The sequence below is a fragment of the Podarcis bocagei genome (assembly GCF_964188305.1).
Source record: "Podarcis bocagei genome assembly, chromosome: 2".
Lineage (NCBI taxonomy): Eukaryota > Metazoa > Chordata > Lepidosauria > Squamata > Lacertidae > Podarcis > Podarcis bocagei.
In genome coordinates, this window is record NC_138126.1 from 108,784,985 (window position 1) to 108,797,377 (window position 12,393).

Consider the following 12,393-nt stretch of genomic DNA (forward strand, 5'->3'; position numbering starts at 1 on the left):
CAGGGAAGTCTCCCATCACAGGAGGAGAATGGAAAAAAGAAAGAGGGGGAGGGAATCAAATTGATTCCAAGCCAAAGGCCAGGCGGAACAACTCTTGTTTTACAGGCCCTGAGGAAAGAAATCAGATCCTGCAGGGCCCTGGTCTCATGAGACAGAGCATTCCACCAGGCCGGAGCCAGTATTGAAAAGAGACTGGCTCTGGTTGAGGCTAATCTAACTTCCTTAGGGCCCAGGACCTCTAGGGTGTTGCTATTTATGGACCTTAAGGTCCTCCGTGGGGCATACCGGGAGAGGCGGTCCTGTAGGTACGAAGGTCCTAGGCCGTGAATTTCAGATATTGTGATATATCGGTATATCGTGATGTTTAGCTGGTGATATATCACAATGTTGAAAACCAGATAGCGCTCAGCCCTACTCATGCGAGGTAGCAACTTCTTTCTGTAGCTACCTTGAGTATACTTCTGTGTAGAAAGGAGAGAGGTGTAGCACAGGTTAAACAAGCAAACAAAAAGTTGAGTTGAATGACACACAAGCCCTCTCCAGGTGTTCTGCAAGCATGCTAAAAAATACGTCACACTTATCGCCCTCGGCAAGTTGGAGGGTGACCGTCAGAAGTAGGGAGCCTCCAAACTCATGTGGCTCCCTGCACATTTTAGAATCTTGGCATAAGTTCTAGAACCCTGATAAGGTTCTAGCTCCACAGCCTTTATCGTTCTCCAGGAGCTCAGAAGGCTCCCCATTTCAGAAAGTCGCCCTACAACTTAACAGAGGGTGATGAGAACAAAGACCAGATCATAGATGTTTAGTTAACACACTTACGCAACACCTGAAGAGGGTTACATATCCTTGGCTTCTCCCTTTCCCTCTGGTCCAGGAGCCATTCTTTAAGGCACGTTTTATAAATCACAGGAGTTGTTTGATCCCTTTAACAGCCTCATAAACATGCCCAGGGCAGCTAATCAGAGCAAGTTTAAACATCAATAAAGATGCAAGTCGGTTGAAATTATGTGATAAGGATAAGGTGGAATGGGTTCAAAGAGAGGGTTCAAAGAGTCCAAATCAAGACTCCGTGAGCAGTAGATGCGTCCAGAGGAGCAAAAATCTAAGTACACCAGCTCTCAGCCCCTAAGAAAAGGTACTTAACGGCAACGTAATCTCTGGAAGAATCGCTGTACCTGCCTCAAGTACTGACCTTTGGAGCTATCTGTAGAAGCAAAGCTGTCTTTCGCTTTAGTACCTTAAGAATGGTTCTGTGGCGTATTAGTGCAGTCCACAAGGCAGGTGCACCCTGGATGTGAACCAGGAAAACAACTGGCCTGCACATTCTGTGCTGCAAACCATTTTTGCAATGCATCAATTTAGGATAGAAAAATATAAAATGATCATTAGCCCTTCTTCCTGCTGGAACCAAAAGGCCGTCAGTGTAGCAGTCCTTTCAGAACCATGCTCTTATTAGTGCAGGCGACACCCCTGCGAGGAAGTCTTAATGGTTTAAAATGGCCTGTATCTGGGTAATGGAGATGGCGGAGAGAGGGAGGTATAATGCCTCCATCTAAGCCAGTCAAATGAGCAAAAAAAAATTGAGCTCAGCGATTCCCAAGCACCACATCAATGTGACCAAGCTCCCACCCCAATCTCTCACCTAATTGTCCATTCTCAAAACCTCCAGTTTCTTTAAACAGCAGCCTCATCCACCATTTCAGTACGAATTTCTGAAGAGCGCAACGAATGTATGGTTGGCTTCTGCATTTGCAGACTAAGATATGGGATGCAAAGCAGCCAGTGAATTTACTCAAAAGGTGGCTCTGACCAGCCCAACCACTGCACTTGGATTCTAGAATCTGCAGAAAATTGGGGTAGGGGGAAGAACCCCAGGCTTTGGCAGTGGCGTTGCTCTTTCCTGTTATGAGCAGATAATCAAATTTTCTGTTGACACATGCTAGGTTTCTTCTGTTTACTTTTTTCTCCCCTGTTGCTAAGTGCCTCTTTGGAGATTTGAGGCCTATGTGCACAGCACAAGGCTCCGCCCTGAGTGACTGGCTTCAAAAAAGCTGACAGCAGTCATTTCCTCTCCCACAACCTAGTTCCTAATTGCATTAGCTTTTTATTTCCCTGAAGTGATATGCAGACAACGGCTTCTCTCGACACCGCCAACTGTTTTGTTGCAACAGGATGAAGCAGAGCTTGGGCGCTATCCGCCTTCCGTTGCAATTTCCTTCTCAAAACGGCCTTGACCCCAACGCTGCATTGCTAATGAACTTCTTCGCACATCACTTCTCAACAAACCTGTTCATACCATTTAAAGTATAGTCGATATTTTTAAACCCATACATGCATCTTTGCAGGTGCAAATCTCTCTCTTTTTCCAATGTGCTAAGTTGGCTCTTCCAAATAATTGAAGTGTGTGGGGGGGTTTTTTTGGGGGGGGGGGTAATTATTGTGTAGGTGTAAACAATAGATGAGTTCAAACTTATGTCATGTGGTTTGCCTTTCCTCCCCCTCCTAAGTAAGATGTATGGAGTCAATCTTGTCTGGAAACAGGGTGGATAAAAATCAATTTTATTTTTTTAAAAAAAAAATTAAAAATCAGATTTTTTTTTATTTAAATAAGATTTTTAAAATAAAATGTTTTTGGAGGCAAATTCTTTCTAAAGATAGTTTTCTATTTAAGTTACATTATAGTCCAAAGGCTATTCATCAGGAAATAAGGATTTGTTTTAAGTTTTTCATGTGTCCTAAAACTCAGTCTAAGGCGTTTTTGGTTTTTTTTAAGTTTAACCACATCAGTTAACAAACATGGATACATATGTTATAATGTTATTGCTTTAGTTTAAAAAATTGTTTAAATTGTTATTAAGGAAATGATTATTTTTCTCCTTCCAATAAAGAACAGCAGAAAAGTTGTCCAAATATAAACAGTTAACCTATTAAACCTCACAATCATTTCATAATTATCTATGTATTTCAGACTCAAAACGGGGTACCACTGTATAAGAACACAACGAGAAAAGTAACATTTAAAAGGAAAAGTCATATACGGGTGGAGGGAAGTCGTTTTTACTCTCTTTATGTCATCTTAATTTGTATTGATTATTCAATCTGATATGTTGATATTTGAAACTTGTTTTTGCAAAAAAAAAAACCCCCTCAAAAACCCGCTTTGGTGAGCTGGGGGGACACACTGGAGCCGATTCTGGGTATGCACGGATGCTGGATCCACGGCGTTCCACGCCGTGCACTTCCAGGCAAGTGTGTACAGGATTGCAGCTTTAACTACATAAAAGGAAAAATAAAAAAATTCCTTTCAGTAGCACCTTAGAGACCAACTAAGTTAGTTCTTGGTATGAGCTTTCATGTGCATGCACACAAAAGCTCATACCAAGAACTAACTTAGTTGGTCTTTAAGGTGCTACTGAAAGGAATTTTTTTATTTTGACTATGGCAGACCAACACGGCTACCTATCTGTACATAAAAGGAAATCACTTTGCAAATTCCAGGTGGCTTCAACATTCCCACGCAGAATTTGGGGGAAACCTGGGCAATTATAACCTAGGCTATGTTATTTTTAAATTGCCAGAGAACATGTCCTGTTTTCTTGTTTACAGCTATATTTGTCTCCTCTAACAAGGCCTGCTCTTCCTCAGGGCCCTCCGAAGGGAAAAGGGCGGGATGACAAATGGTGAAGAGGAACAAGATTACGGCTAGTGCGTGTGCATTTGCGTATTTGTGCGTGTATAAACTCTTGGATGTTGGGAACAAACAAACTCACAGTTCCCAAACGGACTCGCGGTGCCCTGCATGAAATATATCTTTACCATCATTTCCATCTTGCATCGTATCAAGTCTTCCACCGCATATATGACAAATACATGCCATGAATATTTACAAGTCATGGCACATATTACAATTAAAAAAATAAATAAATTGGCCATTTCCAAGCAGAGTCGTTTACACCCTGTAGCCTGAATTTCCTTCCATTTCCTATACACGAATTCAAAACTTAGTTGTTCCTAGCACTACCTACATTATTTCCCTGATTTCATGAACAAGGGAGACAAGCTGCCAGCCATGTGAGATCCACAGACTTCGCTTTGTTGCCATATTCCCCCAATGTGTAACTTAAAAAGAAACACTAATACAGTATTACCCCTGAAAAGTCAACGTTCATAAACAGCCTATCACCCTTTCCTTTAAAAATAATTCATTTTTCATTCAAAGGGTCCCCACTTTAAAAAGAACAATAAATAAACAAACTGCAAGTTCCTCTCTTCAATCACAATGACCTGAAACATGAAGGGGAAAGACTATTTATGTATGTGAGCACGGCTGCGCGGATGTTATTGGCCCAGAGATGGAAAGAAGATAAAATCCCTACAAGAGAAGAATGGCAGTTTAAGTTGATGGATTATGCCAAATTGGCAAAAATGCCCGGAAGAATCAGAAATCAGGAAGACCAGAATTTTAATAAGGAATGGGGAAAATTTATAATTTACCTTAAAAACCATTGTTAACGGTTAAAACTGTTAGTAGGACTGGAATAACACTTGTAGTTTAATGGTGAACTGTGGACATAATGGAGATGTAAAAGATTTGGATTATCATAAAAGACGCAGGAGGAAATGATTCACAATAGGACCCACAAAGGGGAAGAGAGAAGTCCAGATTCTTTAGAATCTTGTTTTTATGTTGCATATTGGATATGTGATTGCAAAACTTTGATCTGAAAACCAAATAAACAAATTTTAAAAAAAGAAAAGAAAGAAAAAGGAAGGGGAAAGGAAAGCTGAACTGTTTTACTGCATCAGTTCCCAACCTTTGGGGCGATACGGACACATTTTCAAACTAGGGAAACTGTTGTGGTTACCACACACTAACTCTAACTCATTCTATTGCTACAACAGAATGCTTCTTTCCTGCCTAATTACAATGGAGAGAGAGGGAGAAGGGGATCCTTTGCAATACTTCAAACAAAATAATGATCGCAAAAACCAAGGTTGGCTCTCCTATACAAACAGACTAAGCAGCTGCCTGGTGTAGTATATAATTCAATGGGCTCAGCTGTTGTTAGGATCTGAAGAAACTGGCCCCTTCCTGTATTGCTGGACCATTATAGCCTGGAATTGTTTTATAATCAATCCCTCTTCAAAGGGAATTCTGGGAATTTAGAGCTCTGTGAGGCCTCCTAATAGCTCTCAGCACCTTTTAACAAACTACAGCTCCCAGAATTCCTTGGGGGAAGCCATGAGAGTTTTAAGTGGCATCATAGCACTTTAAATGTACTCACGGAACAATGTCTCTGAGAAAGCCAAGGTCACTTTCCCCAAGCAGTTGTGCTCCTGATGTTATTGGACTCCACCTCCCATAAGGCCAATGGGAGCTGTAGTCCAAAAACATCTGGAAGGCCAACAGGTTGGGAGGAGACTTTGCTGGGGCAACAATTACAGAGCCCTGCACAATGAAGCCCGTGATCATATTGGCTCACCGCAAGAAGAGAAACTGAACTATAGAGTAGCTATGGGCAGGTCTTCAGCATTTAGACATCAGGAGACTTGTGTCTTCTCTTTTCACTGGGCTGGGCTCAGAATCAACTCAAGGGAATAAGCTAACATGGATCGGAAAACCAGTTACTATAATCGTCAAGTTCATGCACAAACATGGGCAAGATTAGCAGCCCCGGTGACTGCCAAATATCCCGAGGGCTGTATCCAACGCTAGTCCTACTCAAAATAAACCCACTGAAATTAAAGACCAGGTTCAACTAAAGACTATTTAATTTAAATGGATCTATTCTGAGCAGGGCTAGCACCCTGAGGTTCCCGAGACATTCAAGAACCAGCGAGCAGTTTTAGACATATCAATTCAGTTTAAATTTTCTTCAGAGTGTAAGAACTTAAGAAGAGCTTGCGGAATCAGGCCAGTGGTCCATCTACTGCAGCGTTTTCCCCCCCTCACAATGCCAACCAGATGCCTGTTCGAAACCCTCAAGCAGAACATGAGAGCAAGCGAACAGCAGCTTTGTTTGGAATATTTGTGGAAGGACAGTCATTAGGGTTTGGCCCATTTATTTACAGTGCAGTAAGGACAAAGCTTCTCCTAGGTGGAGAGAAAGCCTGACAGGATTTGTTTCAGTTCCGTCCAGCCTTGAGCCCTCCTAGTTCCTTGAAGGAACAGCACACAGGGAAAAAGGAGGCAGACAATTCCATTAATTTTGAAGATTTAGTAAATAATTCCTGCGTGGGGCACTCATGATAGCTGGCTTCACCTTCTTGCTGTCTCCGTCCCAGAACTGTCCGTTCTCCTGAGGATTAGGCTTGCTATCTATCATGAGGTAGTCATCAACTTATTTAATTATAAAGCACACGGGGGCAATTAACCCAGTTTTTACTTGGGAGTCTTAAGAACAAAACCGGATCAGGCAAGCTGAAAATTAATATTTAATAATATTAATTATTATTAACTGCTCAAGACAGCAAAAGGCCCAAGAGAACTGTTCCCTGGATCAGCTTCACTGACTTACGTAAGAGATTAACCGGATCTATCCGGTTCTTGATACCCAATTAAAGAGAATCCCTGCAATTAGTTAAAAAGCTTTTTCATTAACCCAACACCCAGTAGCCTGTACCTTGATCTAACTTGGGTACAAGTAGTTCTGAAATAGTAACAGTAAAATCAGCTATATCACTTCAGGTCACAAACAATTATCCCGGTGCTCAAAACCATGTAACAATGTTTTGATAAAAAAAACAAAAAAACTAGTTAGATTCAGTTCAAGCATAGGTTTGTATGTGTGGCTTGACTTTTGCTTCTTGTGACAATTCAGATGCAGAACTTTGTCAATCACATCAACAACCCCCCCAGGCAGGTAAGAGTTTTACAAGGCTACTTTGAAATCTCTGTGTGCCGACTCAGAAGTAAACCAAAATAAACTCAGTGGGTCTTGTTCCCAGGTAACTGAGTCTTAAGTATATTCACAGCCCAGAATTTCACATTTCAAAAATCAAAATATCTGATTCCATACAATGAGGGGAGGAACATTTAAAGAAGACAACAGAGTGCGCTAGGTACACATTTTTTTTTAATCTAATTAAACATTTATCAAGCTTAGGACAAAATCAAAGCAATCACTGCCGCTTCAGAAGTCACTGAATATTTTACAGCTTGCAAAATAAAACTTGCAAGTGATTCAGTTACATAAGGTTACAGCTAAACCTTATAATTTGCCTGCGCCGGTATCACACACCTTCGTTTCTACAAAGTAACAGTGCAAAGTCGGTGGCAAAATCTGCTGATTTGATCTTGATGGCATGGATATAGGAAGGATCAATGCCACCAACATTGGTTCCGCCTTCATTGCTTCTGTTTACATAGCACACCCAGGGAACTGGAAGAGATCTCACTTTGTTCATGCTACTCTTTCGACAAACTCAAAATCATAAAGGATTACATCAGAATGAGGGTGAGCTATGCTTGCATCTGAAGGTGATATACAGTGGTACCTCGGGTTACATGCGCTTCAGGTTACATACGCTTCAGGTTACAGACTCCGCTAACCCAGAAATAGTACCTCGGGTTAAGAACTTTGCTTCAGGATGAGAACAGAAATCGCACGGCGGTGGCACGGCAGCAGTGGGAGGCCCCATTAGCTAAAGTGGTGCTTCAGGTTAAGAACAGTTTCAGGTTAAGAACGGACCTCCAGAACGAATTAAGTACGTACCCAGTGGTACCACGGTACAAGACACTATTGAGAGATAAGGACTCTGTCCCAGCTCCTGCCAACCTAGCAGTTCGAAAGCATGCCAGTGCGAGTAGATAAATAGGTACCGCTGTGGTGGGAAGGTAAACAGTGTTTCTGTGCGCTCTGGCTTCTGTCGAAGTGTTCCATTGCGCCAGAAGTGGTTTAGTCATGCTGGCCACATGACCCGGAAAACTGTCTGTGGACAAATGTCGACTCCCTTGGCCTGAAAGTGAGATGAGCCCCGCAACCCCATAGTCGCCTTTGACTTGACTTAACGTCCAGGGGTCCTTTCCCTTTCCCTAGTACTTATAGATCATTGTGTAATACTTGGCCATACTTAGTGGATACAAGGGCTTTGTTTTATTCTTCTTGTCAACAATGAACTTTAAAAAGCCCATCTATTAGTGTTTTATATACCCTATATTGTTCTTGACTTATCTCACATTATCATACTGTAATTAATTGTGGAACATATCCTGTAATGTTGGATGCTAATCTGTACTTCTTGCATGGTTTATTTCTATGGATGATGGCATCACTGCGGCTGCCATAAGGTTAATATAAAATATTATGAATTATCTGTGACCCTGATATAAGCTCCTATCTCAGATGTGATCTGGTAGGAATAATTAACATCCTGATCCTAATTGTTGCAGAAAAAAATAAGCAAACCCTTGTGCTTCTCAGTAAAACTTAATTATCACCCTCCTGTAAGCAGGAACCAGACTCCACAGACTGCTGAATCTCTTTAAAGGTAAATTTATTATTCAGGAACTAAAGATAGAAAGATACAGTGTTCCCAAAATTAAGATCCTGTCCACTTCAAAACACAACAGTAAACGAGGAGGAACAAACACTTCTAGACTTTTGCTGCTTTGCGGGCAGGATTCAATTATCTACTGGCAAATTCAGGTTTGACAATTAAAGTAGATTTGGCACTCATGTGCAACCAACCTGCTGGTGGGAGAGTGGGGCAGGACCAGTCTTTTCGTAGTAAGGAAAGTATCCAGAAAAAGCACTAGAAACTGTGGGACAGTAACACAACATTACATAACCTCCTTGCAAACAAATAATAATGCATGATCAATTTCACAAACTTTGTGAAATCATGATGAATGCCCAATAGAGAGATCTGGAAGAGCCCACAGATAATCCCAAAAGCTCACCTAAGAAATTTTTGAGTGTCCAGGGCTCAAAGCAATTTAGAAGACGTCTAAAGACTTTTAGGCTTTTCTTATATCCCAGCATTCTAACTTTCTCTTCCCATGAGGATTTGCGATTTACTAAGCTACTTTGATTAATAAAATTATCCAGGTCCATTTTGTTGTTCCCCATTGTATCATTCACACTACTACATAGATACAGCTTCCTGTGTGTTTCTGGGCACCTTAAGTATTAGGTATTGTTCTTTAAAATGTTGTGGGTTTTTTTAAAAAAGTCAGTGAACTGCCCACAGGACTTGGGTGAGGGGAAGAATAGAAATGTCGTAAATAAAACAGCTGTGCTGGTTTCCTTAAAAACCAACAAAAAACCCCAACAAAACGTTGAAGCTCTCTTTTCTTGAGAAACACAGCTAAATAACTTTATTGAAATAATACAACAAAATCACAGAACCACAACAGAACCATTGGCTTCTCCCTGCCCCCCAACCACAACCACCCACCCACACCATTTTCATACTCTGATTAATTCAGAGACTCATTTCATTTCAATTATCATCCTTTCCCTTTGGTGCAGGAAGGCTTTTCTTTCCTGCTACGCCTTTTGTTTCCTGTTGCACCTGCACTCAAAATGCTATGAACAGTTTGAGCCACCTTGCCGCAAAAAGGATACTGTAGAGATGAAGAACCATCAGAAAAGTAGAACTCTCTTTACACAACACTTGGGGCTTTTTGGTTTAGAAATAAACAAAAAATGCAAGGGGTGGAGAAAGTCAATAATTATTATTATTATTATTATTAATGGTATCTGAAGAAGTGTGCATGCACACGAAAGCTCATACCAAGAACTAACTTAGCTGGTCTTTAAGGTGCTACTGGAAGGAATTTTTTTATTTTTAATAATAATAATAATAATAATAATAATTTTTTATTTATATCCCACCCTCCCCAGCCGAAGCGGGGCTCAGAGCGGCTAACAACAGTAAAACGATAAAACATTCTAAAATCAGAGAAGGAAGCTGTATCTAATGAAGGTGAATGTTCAAAACAGACAAAAAGGATGTCCTCTTTCACAACATGAGGAATTAAACTATAGAATGTGTTTCCACAGGGCGTAGTGAGGGTCAGCAGTTTGGATGGCTTAAGAATGGGATTTTTAAGGAGGAGAAGGCTGCCAATAACTATTATCCATGATGGCGATTTTATATGGCTTCAGAGGTAGTAGTATCCTTCTGAACACCAGTTGCTGGGGAATCACAAATAAGGAGAAACGTGTTATATTCAGATTCCGCTTACATGCTTTCCAGAGGCATCTGGTCAGAACAGGATGATGTTCTTATGTCCTCTAGCTGCCTCATTTTAATACACCTCACCTGAAAAGTCTCCAGCTGTTCAGTCAGCTTGTGAACAAAGAAAGTCATCTATTTATTGAATTTCTATACCGCCCTATACTCGCAGGTCTCAGTTCAGAGAGATTTTTATAGCACTGTGGTACCTCAGGTTAAGAACTTAATTCATTCTGGAGGTCCGTTCTTAACCTGAAAGTGTTCTTAATCTGAGGTACCACATTAGCTAATGGGGCCTCCCGCTGCCGCCACGCGATTTCTGTTCTCCTCCTGAGGTAAAGTTCTTAACCCGAGGTATTATTTCTGGGTTAGCAGAGTCTGTAAGCTGAAGCGTCTGTAACCTAAAGTGTCTGCCACCCGAGGTACCACTGCACAAGATGACAACGCTGAGCTGTTGAGATGTTCAACTCTGAGCAACGTTACTTAGAACAAACCTGGCTGTACTACCAAAGCAGTGGAAAACCATGGCACCTCAAATTTCAGTAGCGCCCTGTGTTGGTGTATTGCCAACATAAACTTGGAACAAGTCTTGAAGCACATCCTTGAAGCACGCCTAAAACATCTGCTTAGCAACGAGAATTTTCCCCAGCAACAGGTGTCTGTTTCAGGGCATGGCTGGAGAGATGCAACTTCTTCAGGTCGGCTGATCAGCCTTTTCAAAAAAAGAGCAATGTGTCATTCTAAGGTTGGAGCTGGTTTATTTAGTGCAGCACTGAATTGCTTTTCGGGCAGAACAGAAGAAGATTCACGAAACAAGAGACTGAAATCCGGGTTCCTTGTTGTCAGAGCTCTGTTGGGATTGCACCAGTACAAGTACACAAATAGAAAGTTGTTCTCATGGACATATTTCAGGAATATTTGGGCTGTTTGGCTTTGAGTTGCGCATGTCAATATTATTTTCGCATTGCATATATTAATTAAGATTTCATGAATTAGAAATTGTTGAAATGTCATACATTACTGTTAATGATTTTTTTGTAAACTACAGAGTTGTTAAGTTAGTGAAATTAGACAGCATTAACCGTGGCTGGAAGGCTTGTTTCGGTCAGTCATAATGAACCATAATGCAAAATTGCAGTTAGCAAAAGCTCCCAATCTTCTCCTCACTGCTGTATTGCACGAGGAGAAGAAAGTGTGCAAGCCTTAGGGTTAGGCAGGCCCATTCATGTAATGCAGCTAAGTCATAATTTAGAGTTACATCCAAATAAGATACTTGACTACTGAGATGTCCTCACCTTGCATACTGAATGAACTGAATCGCCTTCTCTGTGTATTTGGCAGCCAGGCTGGTTAGGTCCACGGGCTGTTGGACAATTGTGAGGTTTTCAAAAAGAGGTAGTGCTATTTCAGGATAACAGTCTTTCTGATGTTTCCTGGGTGGGGAAAGATTTATTATTATTATTATTATTATTATTATTATTATTATTATTATTATTATTATTGGAAAGGTGTGGTTAAGCAATGATAGGGTACAAGAGAATCTATTTTTAAAATCTAGTTAATTTTTCTTTCATTGATATCTATTATGAAACAGAGGTTTATAAAATTATGAACAGAGGGGGAAGAGTAAATAAAGAGAATTCTCTCTCTCACCCACCCACAGATACTACTAGAACTCAGGGTCATTCAACAAAGCTTAATGGCAGAAAATTCAGGGCAGGAAAAAGGAAGTACTTGTTCACTCAGCAAATAATTAATATATGAAAATCACTGTCACATGATGTGGTGAAGGTTGCTGCCTTAGATGGTGCTCTGCAAACCTCGTAGGACTACAACTCCCATCAGCCCCACCCATCATGGCCAATGGTCAGGGATGATGGGAGTTGTAGAATATCAAAACATGTGGCGGTCACCAGCTTGGGGAAAGCTGCTTACATATCCGACAGCAAACTCATTCTTCCAATGTGGGTTCTTACATGTCAGTTTGCATTTCTTAGTACTTAGATCTGATGTGTAGAGCTATTTCCTATTCTAATTAATTCAAGAAGGTTCTGCAAGCTTCTCTGTTTGAAAGAAACAAGCAGAAGGTTCCTGATGTTTGGGTTATTCCTTCAGAGAAGCTGAGTACAGCTGGTTTTAAGCTGGTTCTGTTACCTCTTTCTGACAAGGTTATGCTGTATATAGTAATAGTCACAACATGACATTCCGGGG

General features: G+C 40.9%; 1 protein-coding gene across 11 annotated transcripts in view; it reads right to left on the reverse strand.

Annotated features, from left to right (window-relative positions):
- Positions 1 to 12,393, reverse strand: part of ARSG (arylsulfatase G) — a 119,836-nt gene that overhangs the window by 60,697 nt on the left and 46,746 nt on the right. For 10 of the 11 annotated variants that reach the window (XR_014004697.1, XR_014004698.1, XR_014004699.1 and 7 more), the window contains one exon: positions 11,478 to 11,615. The exons of the other annotated variant lie outside the window; for it this stretch is intronic. Coding sequence is in view for 2 of the 10 variants with exons in the window: in XM_081181410.1 (XP_081037536.1) it covers positions 11,478 to 11,615 (138 nt within the window). In the remaining 8 variants the exon portion in view is untranslated. The remainder of the gene's footprint in view (positions 1 to 11,477; positions 11,616 to 12,393) is intronic. 11 annotated transcript variants of the gene reach the window in all.